Source organism: Heliconius melpomene, chromosome 7 (genome assembly GCF_056956725.1).
Source record: "Heliconius melpomene rosina isolate 202511_hmr_F chromosome 7, ASM5695672v1, whole genome shotgun sequence".
Taxonomy (NCBI): domain Eukaryota; kingdom Metazoa; phylum Arthropoda; class Insecta; order Lepidoptera; family Nymphalidae; genus Heliconius; species Heliconius melpomene.
This window is the reverse complement of record NC_140395.1, coordinates 2,286,236-2,308,681: the sequence shown is the minus strand read 5'-3', so window position 1 is coordinate 2,308,681 and position 22,446 is coordinate 2,286,236. Positions and strand designations below refer to the sequence as shown.

The window sequence follows — 22,446 nt, the reverse complement described above, 5'->3', positions numbered from 1 at the left end:
TGGTGTTGCTTTTTTAGAGAATATATATAATTTTACCATTGTGTTATTATTTTCAATTTGTAAAATATAACTTTATCTAAATGAAATAAGTTACCGTAGTAGTTGATTATTAAGTACTACTATTTTAAGCAAGTTTCTTATTGAACGCATCCATAGTAAGTACTTCGAGCGTCACCTAGCGTCAATAAAAGGCAATCAATATAGTTTTCTCACACAAGAGCATATTCTTGCTCTTTCTTATATTTCTTTTCATTTCATGAATTGACTGCGTGAAATATTTAATAGTATTAAGGCCTATTAAAACACAATTTCACACCATATAAACGTTATAACTTATGATATAAACAATTGTTATTAGTTTATTTAGTGATTTCTGCAAGTTATTGTTTAGTGCAGTGTTATATCTTAAAGTAAAAGGGGATCACTACGTAAGTATAACTCGAACAAATTTAAAATTGACGTCATTTTTCAATTTCACCTAATACTTATGGGCTGTATTTAATTTTGTAGTATAATAAATCTGTCAATTGTCAGATAGATTCAGGTGTACATCTACAGTATAATCAACGCAGGCCCGGTCGACTTCCTTAGGAGCTTGGGCGACATACCTACGTGGGAGCCGAGTCCGGTTGCTATATTAAAGTAAAACTACTAATTAGTAGTTTTTCTAAGAGTATTTTTTTAAGAATTTAATTTTAACTCACGCTTTAGTTACTTAATGTTTAATAAATAACTTTCTTTATAATATTTCATGTATGCAAGGCACCGTGATAAATTTTTTTTCGATATGAGAAACATTTTATGTAACCGGTATTTAAAGTACAGTAGTAGGATTATGTTTTGATATGGCAATGGCAGCATTAGCATTTGCAAATGGCGAACATACTACTGCGACTTAAACAAGCAACCTGTTTTTAGCATTTCTGTTGCATTTTATATTTAGATTTCTATTGTTGTTCAGTTGTTCTCTTTGTTTGAATATTTGGATCTAAAATATGGGAGACAATTTAAAAAGTAGATGCCTCAAATGTCCCCTCGTGAAGATCCTGAAATTAAACTATATAGGTTCCCTAGTACAGGTCCTACCAATTCACACCGGTAAGTAATCATTAAGTGTTAACTACTCTAGATAAAGTCATATCTTAAATGTTGTACTTTTTCAATTGTGAAACTTGGGCCAAGTTTAGCTTCCTCGAAGGCCCATGGTATTCTATCGATTTTCAGAAAAAAATGTATGGTGAACATAGAATGTTATGTTGCCACCATTTTGAAAGGGCTTCATTTGTCAATTTTATTGAAAAAAAAATACTGTTTAGAAAAACTGTTTTATTTATGTACATATTAGTAATCATACATTGGCAATGTATTTTCATCCAATTATATTTTATTTTCAGAATCAGGTAATCCAAGATTTAAATTTTTCCACTGAACAACCAGGGACATCACATTTTCCTGCAAATGTTATACCTGGAGCATTGCAAAGAACAGTATTGACAAGTATTCAAATGGTAATTCAAGTATATTATTAATTGATACTGGTTCACTTGTAATGACAATATATTTAACATAAAAACTTATCATAATAAATAGCCTATCTTATGGTAACAGTGAAAAAAACCTAAAACAGATAGATATATATGTAAAAATAAAATATTAAATATTAATTAACAATTTTATAACAATACGATAAATTTAACAAAATACTAATAGTTACAACTAAAATTACATTAATCTTAAACAATTTCTTTAATTTTCTTTTAATTGCTTAATCAAGAAGATTCATCTAACAATGATATGTTGATTTTAGTTTCTGTAACCTGACCTTTATTAACTCTTGTTATTTTCAGGATTGCTACCCGGAGAGACAACAGTCACTGCAAATTTAGGATTTATATGTTTAGCTGCTGAAATAGTGATTCTGCAGATCGAAAGAAAGGCAGCCACGCTGTACCAACGTGGCTGACAATTCTTCATTTGAAGAAAATGTATGTCTTTTTTTCTCTAACTCAATCATTTGAAGAAAATGTATGACTTTTTTGAAAATTATACATTTGTCATAGCTCTCCCCAATGCAAGCTTTGTGATTCAGTTTTAAAAGTGAAACATACCGATAATATATTATTGTACACTTTTATGGACTTGAAAGAATATGATAATGCTAAAAAGAAGTTAAACTATGTATCTGAAAATTGTATAAGATTTTATGTGTTGAGAACTGTGCCACAATCTGCAATAATTTATACGAAACATTATCATATTCTTTAAACCTCAAAAAAGAAGTTCAGTTCAGTGAGGAACATCTTAATGAAAATGTTGATTTTATATGTAATAGTGTCTTCCACATAACAGTTAAAAGATTTTGTTTAGTTAAAAATAGACAATTTGCAGATTATCAGAAATTGTTAAAAAGGAAAATAGATATATTAAAAATAAGTAATTGTATATTAATGTTAGATTTAAATTGACCAACACTGTATTAAGTTCATTATACCTACTTTATTAATTTTATCTTTGTCTGTAATTGTTTCAAAAAAAAAAGAAATTCAATAACACAACAATCAAGTACAACTGCCTACAATCTTATAGGTTAATAAATATATAAATTATATTTTTTTTGCAGATTATGATCTATTTAACTTATAAAAATTAAAATTGTTATTGTTTTTAACATATAAGAGCAAGTTTGTCTTGTAGCAATGTTGTAATCTTTAGCAGTATATTTTAATTGTTTTGCAGAAATACTATTTGTGTAAATATAATTAAAACAAATGTTTATAAGCAATAAAGAAAATGTAAAATGTTTATTAGTTTTATTACTGCATTTATTTTTTATTATTGTACTATAAATTATTCAGACTCTTTCAAAATCATTTGGAAGTATTATTATATAATTTAAATAATAATACTTCCAAATGATTTTGAAATAGTCATAATTCTGGCTTTTGAATAAAATTCTAAAGCCAAATTTTCCCGCAAATAGTTTTGCTGGGCACGCACAGAGATGGCAGCAGCATCGTTTTGTCACCCATTTTTTAGTATGAAGTGAACATTCTTTGAGTAAATGTGTTCTGTGAATCAACGCTCCCAATGAATCAGTGTTATTTTTTTATTAAAACGGTATTTTAGTGAAAATAATTGTATATAGTTTTAAAAACGGTGCCATAATTCATATTCGATAACTAAACTTAAGGTATGTTGTAGATGTGTAAGGAAGTGAAAAAAAACACGATTTGATTTGCCCTTGTTGATTGCAAAACCTCGATTCCTTTGTCAGATGTTCAATACTTTTACTTTTCCTTGTTTAAAATGTACATTAATAGATGGACGAGCAATTTTCCCGCTATTTCAATTATTTTTCTCTGTATGTGGGTAGAAAGTTGATGATTGAACATTTTAACATACTTGATGCTACAGAAACTGTCGACAGACAATATGTTAATAGGCCATAGTTTATGCTTGAGTAGGTCTTAACTGTTGTTTGGTGAGTTTTTGTTTGAACCTGAATAGCAGTTATACTAGAATTTCTAGATTTTAGAACTTGTGTAATAGACAACTGTTTGTTAATGCATTTAAAGTACCTACCTAATACAATAAAAATTTAAGATCAAAATAAAAAAACCAAACATTTTGTGCAATTGAGTAATGTTAAATTATTTACCAAAAGACATATTTATTTACACAGAAATATTATTTATCCATTCATCCCTTTTTTTTATTATTTATTACCTACATCATTGTCAATTTTCTTAATTCACCTCCTTTGTAATTGTGTGAAATCTATATAAAGTAAATAATTCATTATTGTTTAATAACTATTCTATTCAACATCATATTTTTAAAGATAAGAAATATATTGTGTAATCTTTTTTATTTCTTATTATTTAGATAGTGTGAAATAAGAATTCTGTCTTATACATTAATATATACTTCCTTATATACAGAAGTGCATATTAATCAATTAATAATTATGGAGCAATGGTACACTACTATACTCACAATAGTTGTAGGTTTATTTTTATTCAATGATAATATTTCAGTTATTTCATTTCCTTGGTTTGGTGAGACATAGAAAGTTTTTTTGGTAGCTTAACTCTATAATGTCCAACATTATTGTGAGTTCGATCTCCATTTTAAGAAATATATTATATTCATGGCCTCTCTACTATGGCCAGTTGAGGCACCACTCTCAGAACAGAGAATCTTGAAACTAGGTTCTTTCTGCTTACCATGTTATATTCAGAGTACAGTGTAAAAAGAAATGTTATGAATTGTTTTTATCAGAAGTAATTAGAAATTATAAGATAAAAAAATGTATTTACCACTTTTTTCCATGACCATACAGTTTTTTGAACCTAGCCTTTGTTTATTTGTTTGGTATTAATATACCTATATGTATTGAAGTTACTCAGCTGTTTGAACTAGGACATTTACAATCTTACAATCCTAATGACATTGCACTTTAACAATAAATATATTTTTAAAAATAATCAAAAGTGAGGAGCTTAACACTAAGGTCCCTCTACTAAGCCTGCTATAAATAGATACACTGTGGAGCAGTGATGGTAGCAAGTTCAATTCTCAATAGGTGAAATGTGATAGGGGAATTTATTTTCATTTTCACACTCTTAACAAGAAAAAGTATAAGAGACTTGTCATTGTCATCCAATTTCTTGAAAATTGGGCAAAAAGTAGAGGGTTCAATATCTTGATAGTAGCATCTGCCTGTTTAATGTGATAAAGGCAACATAAAGCAAAAAATTACAATATTAATAAATACTTAATGATATATAAGTATGTAAAAACTTGTATGGAGATTCTTTTTATCCATTATTTTAATACTTTTATTTTAATTATTTATGAATAGGCAAAAAGAAAATAAGTAATAGTTTATTATATTTTTGTCTACTTAGCACACAGGCTCAATGTCAATAGTGTCAAGAATAATTACATTTTTCCTTCCTTACCACACAGTAGGCAGAGTGAACCTAGTGTTAAGACACATCCGCCAGATTCTAGAGGTGTTGAGTAACGAAACTCAACACCAGACACCAGAGCGAAAAAATGAAAATATTTCATTTTCTCAAGTGATCAAATCCACAACCTGTTGTATTAACAATCACACGTTTGTACATCTGCACCACTTCTGGCTTCTGTTTTTCGCAAGGTGTAGAATAAGGAAATAATGAATGTATGAGGAAGCACTGTCTGTCATAAGTGCTATAATTAAATATATACCCATATTGTTTTTTTTTTTCATTACTTCATTAAGCAAAATAAGCACATTCAGAAACTATAGTTTTAGAATAAAAAAAAATACATAATCGAAATTGAATTCAATCCTAACTTTGAATAAAACAGTGATAGCTGCATTCCATTGCAACTGCGCCACCACAACGGCGTCTAACCGTCGTCGATAATAATGCGAATCAATAATGCATTTATAGATCTGTCTGTCTGTTTGTACACAGCTCAAGTAACAAGTAATTAAAGTTCCTTTTTAAGATATATGTAGGTAGATGATAATTGAACTTTCATTTATGTTGATTGACATTGGTCTAAAATATTTTAAATAATAAGTACTTAGATGATGTTATAGAAACACTTGTAATTTTATAAAAGTTTCTGATTGTTTTGAGCGTGCGCAAATATTATGTAGAGAATTATTATGTATTTACAGATCGCTCTCAATTCTGAGATTGATCTTAAGATGTCGTTTTCATTCATAAATTATAATCTATGAATTAAAAGAGCATTCGAAGATCGGTCTCAAAAACGATATCAGAGTTAAGAGCGATTTATAAATACGAGCTTAAAAGTAACAGAATTGAGAAACATGGATGCGGCATTTTAAATTTAAAATCTATTTTTAAGCTATCTGCATAATTTAAGATATAGTTTCGTTATTCAAACTATTTTCTATATTAGAAATCCATTTCTCATTTCTTCATCTCACCTTAAATTAAAATACAAATTCTTTCTTACTTTTAGATTTACGCTTTATTCTCGTATTTAACTTGCTATTCGTACGGTAGGCTGAACGTATTGTTTTTGTTAACTATTTTCGTTCTCCACTCTCTGTCTGTAAAGACATTACATAAGTGGCGGTTCTCGCCGCTTTGTTTTACCAGGGCAGAAAAATGGAAGGAATTCCTCCAAGTGGATATTTTATATGGATTTAATCAAATTTAATATAATTTTCTTTTGTTCCAGGAAGAAGAAAACATAGTGCTGTGTCCCGGATAAACAAATTATGTTATTGTAATATATTATATATACATATAGTACATAGTGTGACGTGTGTATGAAACGTGAAAGGTGAACGGTGATCAGTACAACAATGAGTTCGATGGGCTCCCACTCGAAATCCTCGCAGGGTTATTCCCGGAAAATTGACTTGGACCCGGTAAGTCTTGCTATTTTTGTAGTTTTTTTTTTCTATCTTTTTATCTCTCATTTTTCTTTCTTATCATCTTTTTTTTCTTTCTTTCTTATGACTACTATTTATGGTGTATAAAATCGTAAGAAATATATATTTTTTTATAATAATAAGTTCTAAACATTAAGCACCTAACATAACACCTATATAGAAATTAAAACGGACATCCATGTTGAAACAATATTTTCTTTTTTCGTGTAAAAATTATTCATATATTGGGTTTTAATTTTGTCTGTAAAATTATTTCTTTTGTTAGTCGATAATATTTCTTAATAGTAATTTCGAAAGTATTTCGTATGTCGCTAGAAATTATTATAACAATTGCGAATCTGATTTGCGCACGAAGGCTTCCTTACCATAATCTATAAATACGGCAAAAAAGTCACGTTTGTTGTATGGGAGGCGCCTTAAAATATTCATTTTATTCTATTTTCTAGTATTTGTTGTAATAGCGGCAACAGAAATACATCATCTGCTTAAATTACAACTATCTAATTATCAATGTTCATGAGATGCAGCCTGACAATAGACTAACAGATGAGAAGACAGCAGTCTTAGTAATAAGGTCGTTTTACCCTTTGGGTCGGGAAAACAAACAACCTGATTCATCTCATATGTCAAAAACCGTCAAGCATTATGGCCTGAACGGTCTGTAGACTGGGCGTGTCAAAGAATTGGACATACCACTCCAAAGACATTGCCCCTCTTCTAATTTGCATCTTGAGTGGCGAAACTTAACGCCGCGGATTATCTTGTTATCAGACCGAGTAAATGAAAATATCTCATTCCCCGAGTGGGAAGCGAGCCCACAACCTCATATAAAATCATTGCAAATGTGTATTTACTAAAACCTTGTATCAGATTTTGCTTTATATTAATTAAGCGAAGCCGTCTACGTGATACGGGCTTATTAAAGATTAATTTAATTGGATAAATATCAAATTTCATATATTTGCTGTATTTATATGGAGATGATTAATTTTTGTGATATTTGAAAGCGTTGAAATTTCAATTTTTTTAGTATAGCAATAATGATACAACAGACAAAAGGAAATATACTAAAGTATTCTATTGCTAGTTAGTTAGGTATGGGTACTTTTGCACTAAATTAAACGTTTTTCACTTTCCTAGCTTACTAAATGCGGAATGCATTAATGAGCTCAAAAATATAATTAAGTAATAGATTAATGCAACGATCGTGAAAGCGAAATTCTTTTTTACCTTCACGATGTGTCCTGCACATAGCTGGGTAGGCGAGGGAACCTGTTAGCCTAGTGTTAAGATACTCTGTTTCCATTATGACATTTCGTTTCGCGAAACGATACGTTTAAAGTTTATACGTTTCTAAAACAATTTTTTGTTTTCTAAGTGTGGAATAACATTTTAAAAATGTAAAAAGTTTAACCTTCCTTCCTTCAGTTTAAAAAAAAATCTTAGCCACATAAATAAGTATAAATCTTAAATAAGATCGAACTCACAACCATCTGTTCGTAGTGTTCACTCATGCATGTAACACTTGCGACATATTGCCGTCAATATGGCGTTATTTATTAAGTTTACTGGATATTTATAGCTTCGGATGGCACGCCTCGCGCTATGGCTCAATCAGTCACTGGAGCGCGATGTACTAGTACCTAGTAGAAATACCTAGTATAGTATAGTATAGGTTGTAGTAATAAAAATAGTTTGTCGCAATTCATAGTTGATTGAAGATTTAAATCTTAGTAGTTTATGTTTATACTAGTAATCCCTTGCAATTTTATTTGCGCTCACTTGAGACATAAAATTAAATATACAGTATTTCTTCGTAAGACAGCTTTACGCTGTAACCCTCACACAGCAGGGTAAGCAGAGGGAACCTAGTGTTAAGAAACTCCGTTCCCCACTTTCTGCCGAAGTGAGTTGAGTCGCAGAACGCAACGCCGCGCTTTGCCTCGACACCAGAGCGAAGAAATGGAAATATAGATAATAATAAATACTTTCTCGAGTGGGGATCGAATCCACACCCTTGTGCCGCTGTGCCACGACTGGCGTCGAACATGGAGCAAAACATTATCTTATATATATAAAATCGAAAGGTCACTCACTCGTCACAAAATCTCAGAAACTACATGTGCTAGGAATCTTAAATTTTGCATAGGAGTTATTTAAAGGACGTAGGTGCTCTCTAAGACGGGAATTTACAATATTCGACTTCTAAGGGGTTGTTTTTGGGGTTCAAACTTTGTATGAAACTTCGTGACTACAAATATTACGAGTCTCAAATTTTGCATGGACGTCACTTATAGGACGTAGGTACTCATGGAAACAGAAATTAATAATAACGCTAATATATAGCTTATAAGCTTACCTCGATAAATGGACTATTTAATATAAAAAAAATCAATTCGAACCACCAGTTCTTGAGATAAGCGCGTACGACCAAACAAATTCTTCAGTTTTACTATATTAATATAGAATCTATACTGAAAAAAATCCAATTATCTATACTATAGATAATTCGATTTTTTTCATAATATACGTACTGTGACCGCTACGAAGGTAAACAACGATTAAACCACAAATCAATATCCGGTAGGTACCTACTGTGAAATATTTAGATTTGTAAGTGTTTTCATCCAATTTGGTTGCTTGGAAATAGTATGCTTTTATATAAGATGGTATTTCTTGATGAAGATCTGCGCGTTTTCTTCATTACCAGATATGTCGCAATAAATAAGTAGCTTCATGCTGTTTGCCGCACGTGGCAGTGTAGGCAGAGGGAATCTGTTGTTAAAACACTGTACCTATTAAGACAGTTCCTTTTTCCATTTTGCGCCCAATTCTATAGGCATTGCGTGTTGAGTGGCGGAACTCAATGCCACGTTGTGCCTGGTTACCACAGCGAAGAAACTAGGTAGTCTTTGCGTAGCCTGCTATAAAAAAAGCTGCTGCTGAAAAAAAGGGCGTAGTGATTTCTCACTTTATTTCATTTATGGGAATACAAAACTATTATAGGAAAATGGAAATGGTATTGAGGCTACATTTATTGCAGGCGTATTTGTTTTTTTCTCCTATCAACCGCAATACCACGCAACGGTATTATATAAAACGTCATAGTGACGGGATGTGTTGCTTTCTAGTTGTCGCCACATTTTACTGAGATTAACTCAAGTTAGTCTTAGTTTATCTTCAAGCGTGAGATACGTAAATTATATATATTTAATGGTAGGCAGAGGGAACCTAGGGTTAACACTCTTCTCCTTTATAGTTCTTGGTTAACTCCTGGTTAGGACTCAATCAGTTAATGATTGAAATCTCTGAGTGGGAATCGAACTCACAACTATTGGATTTATAGGCGTTGCCCCATTGTGCCATGTCGGCTTCAATATCGTTTGAGTATGTAATATTAATATAATATGAAGATTATGTCTGTATATCGAAGAGTGTAAACTCCTCGTATGCCGTCGACTCTATTTAAAGATAAATGGATTGTCAACCGTTCATGTTATACGGTGCTAAAGGATTTCACTAACAGTTATGACCTTTAACGTCTCCCCTAGATTGGTTTTAGTACTTGATTTTATACTACACTAGCTTTTAGCCCCGGTTGTCCTCGCATTACCTTAAATGACTGATTATAAATTGGAATAATTATATTTAAAAAATTTTTATTTATCTGTTCTCGTATGATAAAGTATGGCGTTGAAATGCAACTCTATACACAATGTCTGCAATTTAGACGAAGAGTGTCTTGACACTAGGTTCACTTTACTACCGATTTTAATGACAACAAGTCAGTAGTCAAGAGTAAATAAAAGTAGCATGGCGAGGTCCATGGAGTCGCCACAAAGAAAATTGCGAGTGTTCACGCAAAGTTATAGCTTCACGCCGTATCCCGCATATAGCAGGGTGGGGATGCACTTTCCGCCGATGGAAGCATTGTGTGTGAGTGGCGTAATTCAACGCCGCGCTTTGCTCCATTACCAGAGCGAGTACTACTTACTAACGTCTTAGATTATAAATATTAAATAAATAATAGCATAGTTCAAGCGGGCAAAGATGCAGACGGGCCGCTAAATGAAACAATATAATCTTCGTATAGGTGGTTATCTCGGTATTCCCTCAATTTATGGATTTATCATTGACACGACGAAACTCGACTATTAGCCTATGACCTAGTTAAGAACATTTAATTGCATATCACATACGTACATGCTTGATACGAAAAAAGAGTGAGTGTAGGTTCAATTTCCACTAGGGGGAATGAACATATTTAAATTATTTTTTCTCCTCTCTACAAGCATGCCTCCAGAATTCGGCGGACAGTAGGAAGCGGAAGTGCACGGAGCGGAGTATGTTAGGTTCCTAGGTTCCCTCTGCCTACACTGTTGTTTGCGGAATGCAACGTGATACAAAAAATAATCGCGCGTCTTTATTACCAGAGCAAGCAGAAAGAAAATATTAGGTATTTTATTTCCTCGACCAGGAATCGAACTCACAACTTGTCGCCTTCACACTCGCACGCCTGTGCCCTCGCTGCGCCACGACCGGCCTCCAGATTCGAAGATTTCTCTCAATTTATAAGTATTTATCGTTGACGTGACGCGGCCCGCCTGTTCATTCGTCTCTATGACCCACTTGCGATCGCTAACAATTGCATATAACAATTGTCGTTTCGCAAACACCGCTAAAATGTTCTACGTAACCGTTATTTCTTTTGTTTCTGTACTGTAATCTATAGTGAATCAACATTGTTTTTTTTTAATTCTATGATTTTTAAACTTATGTAGTTTTTTTTGTGTGGTTGCACTTTTTCTCGTTTACTAGGGTGGGCAAAGGGAACCTAGTGCTAAAACTCTTCGTTCCCCACTCACTGCCCACTTTTCAAGATATTGTTTTTGTACGTATTATGCCTATTACACAATTTGTAAAGTAGCTACAAGCAAACTTATATAAAAGTAATTAATTTCGTGTTAGACAGTTATGAATGAGATAATAAAAAACTATATTTATATACTTTATGCTCGTATTATAAAGCTGAAGGAATAGTTTGGGAGAAGGAAACTTTTGGTTCGAATTTAAAAAACATTTTTGTTTTGGATATTATTTTTTTTACTAAGCGGGCGAAGCCGCGTGTAAAAGCTACTTATTTAGCAAGACAGCGCAGTGGAATGCGAAATATATAGTACTATTTTAGAATTTGATAATATTGATAGTATCTAACATACATATAAAGTGGAACACTAGGTCAATGTCAGTTCAAATGGTCTATACGTAGGTGTGTATAATAGCCAATGTGACGCAAATATTAAAATTGTAATTATAAGAAGATGTATTTATTATAATTGGTTTATATTTTAGTATTTAAAAAAAATAAATTATAATAACTATATAAGGCGAGTCGTAGTGCACATACGTGCTACTGTAAACGTAACAGGTTGTTCTTGTGCCAAACTTTGGAAAAACCGCGATGTTGGGTTCTGCCGCTCAACACGTAATAACTTCAAAATTAGGCGAAAAGTGGGGAACGGAGGTGTCTTAAAGGGTCCCTCTGCAAACCCTGAATATGTGCGGGATACAGCGTGAAGCTAAAAAAATCTTAATATATATTTTTTTATTATGTACAGGATATGCCTGAAGTTGATTAACTTAATTATGTACCAACTACGTCACGGCTGATGTGTATATATTGCATATGTTTGTACGTCCTTTAATTACAGTTACATAAAAAACTTTCTCTTTACAGCCATCTTGCGTCAAGCTAAAATATATTTTATCACTTAAGCCTTAAGGTTGTAATTATAACTTCTAGTTAATTTTTGTATGTTTACTAAATATATAAACATATTTTATATTATAGTTTGTGCATAAGTCCAGAATGATATACCATATGTTTAATTTTTTTTCTTATTTTAGTTTACACTGTATCTTAGACAGAGAGGACCTGTGAACCTAGTGTTAGGACACTCCATTCCAATTAAGATAATTGCGTTCGGTAAATTCGTAAAAATAAAATTATAATATCAGATTTTTTAAAAATTATATTCTCATTAAGATTGCAAATTGATATTTTACACGATGATAGTCATATACATTTAAAAATCATTAAGTATGTGTTGAAAAGTTTTAATAACATTATTTACCACAAATATTATAAAAAAAACTACTTAAAGACATTAGTCGCGGTTTCAAACCATATAACGTATATTTTTATTGACTGTGATTAATTACTACTTTAAAAAGTTGCAAAACTATTTACTTTGAGGCCGTTGTGCCTCAGTGACTCAGCGTCTAACTGTCAACACGACGTTTGTGGGTTTGATCCCCCCACACGGAGGAATACGTTATTTTCATTTCCTAGAACAAAGTGTCCCGACACTAGCTTATAAATACTAGTAATAGGTAATATCTTAAAATATGAATATTAGATAAAATTTTTGATAACTTGAACTCCGTTTACACGAGACGAAAATCTTAAATTTAGAAATATAAGAAGTACCTAAGTACGATATTTTTAATGCATCCGCTGGCGTTCTGCCAATTGTATCTTAAACACTTCACGATCAAAAACGTGTAACGACCTACTTGCGCTTTTTTTTGATATTTCATGAGCTTTTTTTAACTGGAAATTGTAGTGATGAGTCACTACGTAATTCGTTTCATCATAATTAGTCACACATACTTGATTGAGGTCGACCTGGTACAGCGTACAACTGTCAACGCGACGGTTTTGAGTTCGATTCTCAATCGGTGGAATGAATTATTTTCATTTTCTCGTTCTGACAATCAAGACAAATTGCGGCGTAGTGTCCTGCCACTCAAAACACAATAATTCGAAAATACAGTGAAAAGCGGACCTAGAGTCGGAACCTAGTGTGTTAACACTAATTTCTCTCTGCCTACCTCCTAAATGGCTATCTAATTTTATAGACGTCAAAGGTCGTATAAAGGTCGCACCTTTTCTTTGTCTTTGTTTCTGCGTGTTTCCATTATGTTAGAGCATGTCTAAAATAAAATAAATGAATAAAACTATAATTTTATTAATATAATATTAATTATTATTTTATTGCAAATTAACAATTAAGTGTTTAAGTCTTTACATAACGTCCACAGAACTGGAATACGATGACGATTCAAGTATCAATTATGTTACGTAACTACTTCTTAACTTCAATGGTCGATCTTCTAATGACAATTGATAGAAGTTTTGTTTTCAATAAATGTTTCTTTTTATATGTGAAAGTGAAACATGTTTTTCATACTAACTACTAATTAAGCTTCACTCTGTATCTTGCTTATAGCAGGGTGGGAAGAGGGAAATTAGGACGCGAAACCCCCTTACTTTCCACCAATTTATCGAAATTGGGTGTTGGGTTCTAGATGTTGGGCTCTTTGCGTCGTGGGTGTTGGGTTTCCATAGCGAGGAAATGAACATAATTCTTCCTTGGAGTGGGAATCGCAACTGCGCCTCGTGAAATGGTTCGCGCGATGATTCTGCGCGATGTTTGTTAAGCAAGAGTCTAGAGTTTTCCTCAAGAATTTTACATAAAAAGATATTTTAATTCTAATAAGTAGTTCCTTAGTTTAGCGCATTTCTAGAGGTAGTTGAATATATAGTATCGTGGCACTAGGTTTTTTGCCTGCCAATATCACATTCGGGATAAAAAGTGAAACTGAAAAAAAAAGACAATGTAAATATTCTAAAAGGATATTTCAATTTAGTTTTAAATATATGCACATTTTCTTAACATTAACAGAGAAAGCTACAGAAACACATATCGTTCACAACGTGCTATTATATTTACGATTGCTGCGTAGTATCGATATTGTTTACATATAATGCAATGTTATTTTAAACATCTGTCTGTATTTCTGTTTGAAACTAGTGACTCCAACGCGGCTTTGCCTGCTTCAACTTATTGTTATGTTTTAGCAAAAATATGCAATCTTTTTTTTTCGCTTCACGCTGAATCCCGCACCAGAACGAGAAATTGTAAATATTTTTTTGTCTCGGCTGGAAATCGAACCCACAACGACTGACGACCTCACGACTCAGGACTGACGACCTCGGTCACGTATGTTACAGTGGTTTACTTGAGGAGTCTAGTAAATATTTCAATGAGCACTTTCCGAATTTCCTAATGAATCGGAAAAAAAAGAAATATATTGTTTTATAGTCATTTAATTATTTGCTGTTTTTTATAGTATTTTTTAGTCATGTAAAACCCGTTGTATATAAATTGATAAGTATAATTTATACTATTTTTGAGCATTGTTGATAAACAATATTTTTATGTATCTTTTTTATTACAGATATGGGCCGACCTGAGAGAGGGCATCGAAAAAATGTACTCGCGACGTGCATTGGACAGACAGAGATACATGGTGTTATATACGTATCCTTTTACATTTTTTTTATTAGAACATAAAATATTTGAGTAATTTTATATAGGTATATGAAGAAATAACAAAAATTATAGGATTTTATAGTAATGTATTTAAAAACTGTTTTCAAAGATATTTTGTATTAAGATATAATTTGGTGGTGTTTTCGTTTTTTTGGGTCTTTTAATAGACGTTTCGTTCCTAAAATAGAATAGAATAAATATTTGTTATTGCAAAAGAAAGTTCTATAATCTAGTAAAATAAAGCGTACACCGGTATAAATAATATGTATAATTATTATGTAATAAATAAATAAAATAAAATCAAACTACACGCTCTATCCCGCATATGGCGGGGTAGCCAGAAGGAACCGAGAGTTGACCTAGAGTAACATTCCGTTCCCCAATTTCCGAATTTTTCGAGGCATTGCATGTTGATTTGCGGGATTGAACGCTGGATTTTTGCCTTAATGCCAGAGCGAAGGAATTAATAAAATAATAAATAATAATGCATTCCCTCGAGTGGGGATCGAACCCACAACCGTCGCGTTACAGTCACACCCTTGTGCCTCTAATATCTAATGTATTAAAAATATGGAAGAATTACATATGACAAAGAAATATAAAATATAATTTCTTAATTAACTATACCAGTCACATATATAACTACTGTACATCGGTACACGAACAAAACGCCAACAGTTTGAGATCGGGCTCGAATAATTCTCAACCAATTGCGAGGAATTCCTTTGGATATGCAAAGAAACCGGTGAGTAAAATAAAAAAAAAACTACTTCACGCTTTTTCCCGCATAGCAATCTCTCCTTAGTTACATTAATGAAGGGATTCCCTTTAAAAGGTTATCTTAGATAGATGCAGCTATTTGTTTTGATTTTATTACTTTTCATATTTTATGAAACAATGATCTCAAAACTTTAGTTTGACTCGGGGATATGAATTATTTTCATTTTCTCGCTCTGGTAATCTTAACACTAAGTTCCCGCTGCCTATCCTGCTATACGCGGGATACAGCGTGTATCAATATTTAAGATTTTATATAGATATTTTTATTAGATAGAAGTATAGCGTTTGAAATAAAGTTTATATTTATAATTAATTAACTCATCTTAACTATACCCGCAAAGGTATCAATGTTGATTTCTTTGTTTCGACGAAAAGGAAGGAAGTAATCATTAAAACGTGTATAAAAATTTATATTTTTTATTTGTGTTTTTTCTCCACCAGGGACAAGTGCAAGGCGGCGCGCAACTCGTCGGTCTTGAGCTGTACAAGAAGTTGCGCGACTTCCTCATATATTATCTTATCAATTTACTTGAGGTGAGTATGGTATTTATTGAATATTTTTTTAGGTGTTAAGTGTTTTGTGTGTTAAGTGGCCAGGCCAGTCGTGGCCCAGGGGCACAAGGTGTGTGACTGTAAACGCGACTGATTGCAGGTTTGATCCACGCTCGAGGAAAGGAATTTTTCTTAAATAGAAAACTAAAAACACTTAAATATATACAGCTTCACGCAGGGCAGGCGTAGGAAACCTAGTGTAAAGACATTTCGTTCCCCTTTTTCTGGAGATAATTTGCATTGCGTGTTGTGTGGCGGAACCCAACGCGGCAAACTTTTATCAAACATTTAACAACCTTCCCTCTGTCTGGAAATAAACTGTAATAAAAAATATGGCTTATAGATTTTTTACCCTTTATATTTTTTTTCTTGGTTCCAGCATGGTGTAGATCTAATGGGCGAAGACGTCTTAGGTTTTTACACGACACAATGGGAGGAGTATCAGTTCTCGTCGCGCGTTCTAAACGGCGTTTGCTCTTATTTGAACAGGCATTGGGTGAAACGCGAATGTGAAGAAGGAAGGAAGGTTGGTGGTTGTTTTTGGTTTTTATTTAGGTGATTCTGCTATGGGATTTTAGTTAGTGTGACAATAAGAAAAACGCATAAAAGTAGATATTTGCAGACAAAAGCTCTCGGTCATTTGGAAATCAGCTTATAATCGTGCCAAGTTTGAAATACATTGATTTTGATAAAACTTTTTTTTATTTTTATAATTTCTTTCTATAAACATTTTCCAGATGTCATTTTCATAAAAATTAAATTGATTAATTAATTCAACATTGACATTTTAACTATATGTAGGTAATTTTTTTTTAAATAGATGACAAATAATATGACCATTATCTACCTTGAATAAAAAATATAATTTAATTTCATTTTCTAAATTTCCAGGGTATATACGAAATCTACCAGCTAGCTCTGGTCACGTGGCGCGACCACTTGTTCCAGCGTTTGAACAAACAGGTCACAAACGCTGTGCTAAAGCTCATAGAAAAGGAGAGAAATGGAGAAACTATCAACACTAGGCTTGTTTCTGGAGTAAGTCGCTTTGTATTATTTTGTTATTAGTATATTAAATAAAAAACTCCGTTCAATTTTTAAGATATAACTTAGTAAGTGGCGGATCTCAACACCTCATTTCTGTTTTTAATTAAATATTACATTTATTTCCCCAGGTAATCGACTGCTACGTAGCGTTAGGCCTCAACGATGAAGAACCCTCAGCCCGTGCACAAAATCTGGCAGTATATAAGGATACTTTTGAAGCCGTATTCTTAGAAGACACGGAGAGATTCTACACTAGAGAGAGTACGGAATTTCTGAGAAATAATTCGGTTACTGAGTATATGATTAAGGTAAGCTAATGAGGTCCTTAATTGAGACTTTGTACTTGATTTTTATTTTATTTTTTATTGTTGAGGCCATCATGGCGTGAAACAGCGTCGAGTAACGTGATCAGTGTAGGCTTATCTTTGCCTACCCTGATGTATGCGCCATTACAGCCTTAATCATAAAAAATAAGTTAAAATTACATAGATAATGACATACATTTTTGACCCTAATTAAATATAGTATCTTTCTTAATATTTGATAATTTTATCTTTTTATTCAGGCGGAACAGCGTCTCCAAGAAGAACACAAGCGCGTCCAAGTGTACCTTCACGAAACCACAATGGAAAGATTGGCCAAAACATGCGACAGAGTATTGATTGAAAAACACTTGGAGCTGTTCCATTCGGAGTTTCAGGTTTGTATTGAAATTCGTTTAGAAAGTCATGTTCATTACAGCGGTGCAATGGCACAGCGTGTGATTTGAAACGCGACGGTTGTGGGTTCTTACTCTGGGGGATTACATATCAAATATTTTCATTTCCTTGTTCTGCTAACAAGGCAAAGTGTGGCATTGAATTGGGTTGGCACTCAACGTGTGTTGAATGTTTCTTAAAGTTGGCGGTTCCGCCGTTCCTGCGTAGCGAAACTAAGTGTCATAACTTTAGGCTCGCTCTGTCTATCTTGTGTTATAAGTGGAATACAGCGTGAAATTAACATTATTTAATGTTAACTTTATTTCTATAAAATTCTAGAAACTCCTCGACCAAGACAAGAATGAGGACATTGGCCGTATGTTCAACCTGGTGGCGCGTATCCCCGACGGCTTAGTGGAGCTAAGGCGACTGCTGGAACAACATATACACACGCAGGGCCTGCAGGCGGTCGACAAGTGCGGTGATGCTGCTCATACTGTGAGTTGTTTGTTGATTTAAGGTTTCCATGCTAGAAAAGGATTAATGGAACCCGATTAAGTTTATTTTGTGGTTCTTATAATTTTTTTTAATTCCAGGATCCAAAAGTATACGTCTCGACGATTCTCGAAGTACACAAGAAGTACAACGCATTGGTTTTGGTCGCTTTCAACAATGACTCGGGCTTCGTCACGTCCTTGGATAAAGCCTGCGGAAGGTTTATAAATAGTGAGTTGATTGCTGTAAGAAACTATGTAATAAAATCTAAGAATCTACATTTGAACCAGTTTAAATAATTATATCCTCATTGAACTTAGAAGTTATTTGTGTTGTAAAGCGTGTTTTTTATTATTTTTTTAAACTATGTTTCGAAGAGATAGTGCGTGGGAGACGAAGTGTCATAACACTACTAAAATAAAAAGACAACAACCACATAATTTTTTTTACTTTTTAAATTATGCGAAAGTAACTTATTTTATATGCGTTAAACGAATAATAAATCCTTTCACAGGCAATTCAGTAACAAAAGCAGCGAATTCCTCGTCAAAGAGTCCAGAACTTCTCGCCAAGTATTGTGACCTACTGCTGAAGAAGTCCAGCAAGAACCCTGAGGAGGCTGAACTCGAAGACACATTGAACCAAGTGGTGGGTAACGGGTTTAAATATATGCTATCTTATATTGAGTGTATGCGTTTATTAATTGTAGGATGCCATCGTGGCGTAGTGGTAAAAGCGTGTGACTTCTAAACGAGACGGTTAGGGGTTCGATCTCTTCCGAGAAAATAAATTATTCTATATTTAGGTTTTTGCCAAGCGCAACAATGCCAAGTGCAACGTTAAGGGATGATAAAAAAAATTACGTGAAAATACGTGAAGCTGAAACAAAAGAGATATGAGGAGAGCAGGAGAGGGAGAGAGGGAGAGAAGAATTAAAAATTATTTGTAAAGTGGATAAATAATTGTAGTTTTTATAACCTACATTTTCCTTTCCAGATGGTGGTATTTAAATACATCGAGGACAAAGACGTGTTCCAGAAGTTCTACAGCAAGATGCTCGCTAAGAGATTGGTACAACATATATCTGCCAGTGATGATGCTGAAGTAAGTGTTGTGTGAATTTTTGTATGGTTTGAACAATTTGGTTATAGATATGTATATTAGAGTATAATTTTTAAATGAGTCAAATATACAACTAGAAATTTAATTACGATTTCTTTTATTAATTGGTTGTATTTACAAAGCAAATTTTTAATTTTCGTACTGGATATAGTTGGATCCTGGTACGCTGGTTATACTGGTTACGTTGAACCATAGGTTATGTTAAGTAGCGCCATTTTAAAATATCTAAAGTAATTATTATATAATAATATTATTTTGAATATATCATAATTCGAATCTTGTATCTTTTACAATTAATTTTAATGTTCTTTTTCCAATTCCAGGCTTCAATGATCTCAAAATTAAAACAGGCGTGCGGCTTCGAATACACAAGCAAGTTACAAAGAATGTTCCAAGTGAGTAAAAGTTTCTTTTTTATTTATCTCTGTAATAATATTTAATTATTTAAATTTCAATTTTCTAACATATATTTTTTTATTTTCTTCCAGGACATAGGTGTGTCAAAGGACCTGAACGAAAATTTCCGTAAACACATGGCAAACAGTTCGGAGCAGCCTTTGCACATCGATTTTAGCATACAAGTGTTGTCCTCCGGGTCCTGGCCGTTCCAACAGTCCACCAGTTTTCAACTGCCGACTGAGGTAAGTGGTAAAAGAGAAAAATAATGGTAAAATATAGTTTTTTTTTAGCAAAGTAATAGAATGTTATGGCATAGAGTGTGACGCGAAGGATGTAGGTTCGTTTCCCATTCCCATTTTCTTTTATTTGATGCAACTTCTCGAAAATTGGGTAGTTTTTGGGACCAGAGTATCTTAACACTAGGTTCCCTGTACTTATCCCGCTTATGCGGAATATTTGATTTACATTTTTTATATAAATATAATTTTATTTTTAATTGGACATTTAGTATATATTTATAACTTTTATTCCAGTTGGAGCGTTCAGTACACAGATTCACAACTTTCTACTCATCTCAACACTCCGGCAGAAAATTGAACTGGCTATACAACATGAGTAAGGGAGAACTAGTGACCAATTGTTTTAAAAACCGGTGGGTATAGTTCCTATTTTTGTTTTTTTTCAGTGTCTCCCGCCTATGGCAGGTTAGGCATATCCAGTAAACACATCAATCTCTTAACACTGAGAGTGTTCCCAATGCCTACCCTGCTATAACGTGAAACTAAAATTTATAATTTAAGTAACTTAGGTAATATATAATTTTATCTACTAATTTCTTTTTCTAGATATACACTCCAAGCGAGCACCTTCCAAATGGCAGTGCTACTACAGTTCAATGACAACACATCGTGGTCTGTACGCCAGTTGGAACAACACACCGGGATTAAGGGAGATTTTCTTATACAGGTATTGTTTTTTAGCTTCACAACACTTATCGCCGAACGAAATTAAAACATTAAGTAACTCATTCCCCCTAGTAGGAGGAATCGAACCCACAACCATCGCGTTTACACTCGCATCTTTTGCGACCCTGCGTTGACGACTTCTTATATCTTATACATTTCACTATTAAATGTACTCGAAAATAGAATTTGTACTCACAATATGACTAATTGTTAACTTTCTTACATTTTATTTGGCATTTTTTCCCCCAGGTGTTACAAATTCTTCTCAAAGCGAAGCTCCTTGTGTGTCAAGACGACGAATCCGAGTTAATGGAGTCATCCATTGTGGAATTATATCTAGGATATAAAAAGTAAGTAAAATTATACAAAATCTCTTCTACATTTACTCGCTAGGTTATTTATGTTATATAATTTTTTCTAGTAAAAAACTTCGAGTAAACATAAACATCCCACTAAAGACGGAGCTCAAAGTTGAGCAAGAAGCAACACACAAACACATTGAGGAGGATCGCAAAATGCTTATACAAGTATTTATTTACATTTCTTTTAACTAAAATGTTTATTTTGTTTAAAATAATTATAGCTATTTTAATGATATATCTCTTGTTTCGATAATTTTTTTGTATTGATTTTATGTCATTTGAATGAAATTTGATAAGGAACATCACTAAGCATTACTTTTATGTAAATATTTAAGATTCATTATAAAATTTATAAATTTACGATAATAATATAATTAAAAAAATATTATAAAGGCCATAAAACATTAAAAATTTTTAATTATATCATCAAGTTAAAATAAAAATGAAATCGAACATACAACCATCGTTATATCTTTTTTTTTTATTTGTTTCCAGGCTGCCATAGTGAGGATAATGAAAACACGTAAAACACTTAAACATCAACACTTAGTTGTGGAGGTTTTGAACCAACTGTCCTCGCGATTCAAGCCCAGAGTGCCTGTTATTAAGGTAAATTGAGTTTTATATGTATTTAGTAGGTTTGATAAAGAACCTAGTGTTAAGACACTCTGTCTCTAAGGCACTTACGTTCCCCACATTACATCGAATACTAGAGGCATTGCGCTTTGACAGGCGGAACTCTAGAGAATATTAAGTATTCAATATCCTCGAGTGAGAATCGAACTCACACTTGTCACGCCACGACTGGCCTCAATCTAATCAATATAATATTTTGTTAATTAATATTTATTTAAATACTTTTTTCCAGAAATGCATCGACATCTTAATCGAAAAGGAATATTTAGAGCGCGCAGAAGGAGAGAAGGACACTTACAGCTATCTAGCATGATTGTAATACATATATTACTGTCTGTTTGTGTGTTTTATTGTATTTTTTATTATATTTACCCCATTTATTTCCAGTCATTTTAAAGTTTTGTTGAGTTACTAAACCGCAGATATAGTAAATACTACAGTGGGAACCTAAAGTTGATTTATTTTTTTATGTATTAAAATAAAAGTCGCAATAGGAAAAATAATGATTTTATTCAGTGTAGCTAGTGCTATTTAACATGATATAAGTTATATAAAACCCATGCG

The 22,446-nt window shown here is 32.7% G+C and overlaps 1 protein-coding gene across 2 annotated transcripts; it reads left to right on the top strand.

The window, feature by feature from the left end:
* Positions 1 to 202: 202 nt before the first annotated feature.
* Positions 203 to 22,219, top strand: Cul1 (cullin 1). 2 transcript variants are annotated; one of them, XM_085187998.1, is made up of 21 exons: positions 203 to 428; positions 6,211 to 6,403; positions 14,732 to 14,814; positions 15,457 to 15,571; positions 16,048 to 16,140; positions 16,538 to 16,684; positions 17,050 to 17,196; positions 17,334 to 17,513; positions 17,771 to 17,905; positions 18,243 to 18,401; positions 18,500 to 18,629; positions 18,913 to 19,046; positions 19,395 to 19,502; positions 19,844 to 19,915; positions 20,009 to 20,161; positions 20,453 to 20,571; positions 20,765 to 20,885; positions 21,134 to 21,234; positions 21,306 to 21,411; positions 21,742 to 21,855; positions 22,115 to 22,219. In XM_085187998.1, the coding sequence occupies exons 2-21, from the start codon at positions 6,338 to 6,340 to the stop codon at positions 22,193 to 22,195; spliced, it is 2,364 nt and encodes a 787-aa protein (XP_085044124.1). In that variant the 5' UTR covers positions 203 to 428; positions 6,211 to 6,337; the 3' UTR covers positions 22,196 to 22,219. The 2 variants fall into 2 exon arrangements, with proteins under 2 accessions (XP_085044124.1, XP_085044126.1); XM_085188000.1 differs by lacking the exon at positions 203 to 428 and adding an exon at positions 3,077 to 3,190.
* The last annotated feature ends 227 nt before the right edge of the window (positions 22,220 to 22,446 follow it).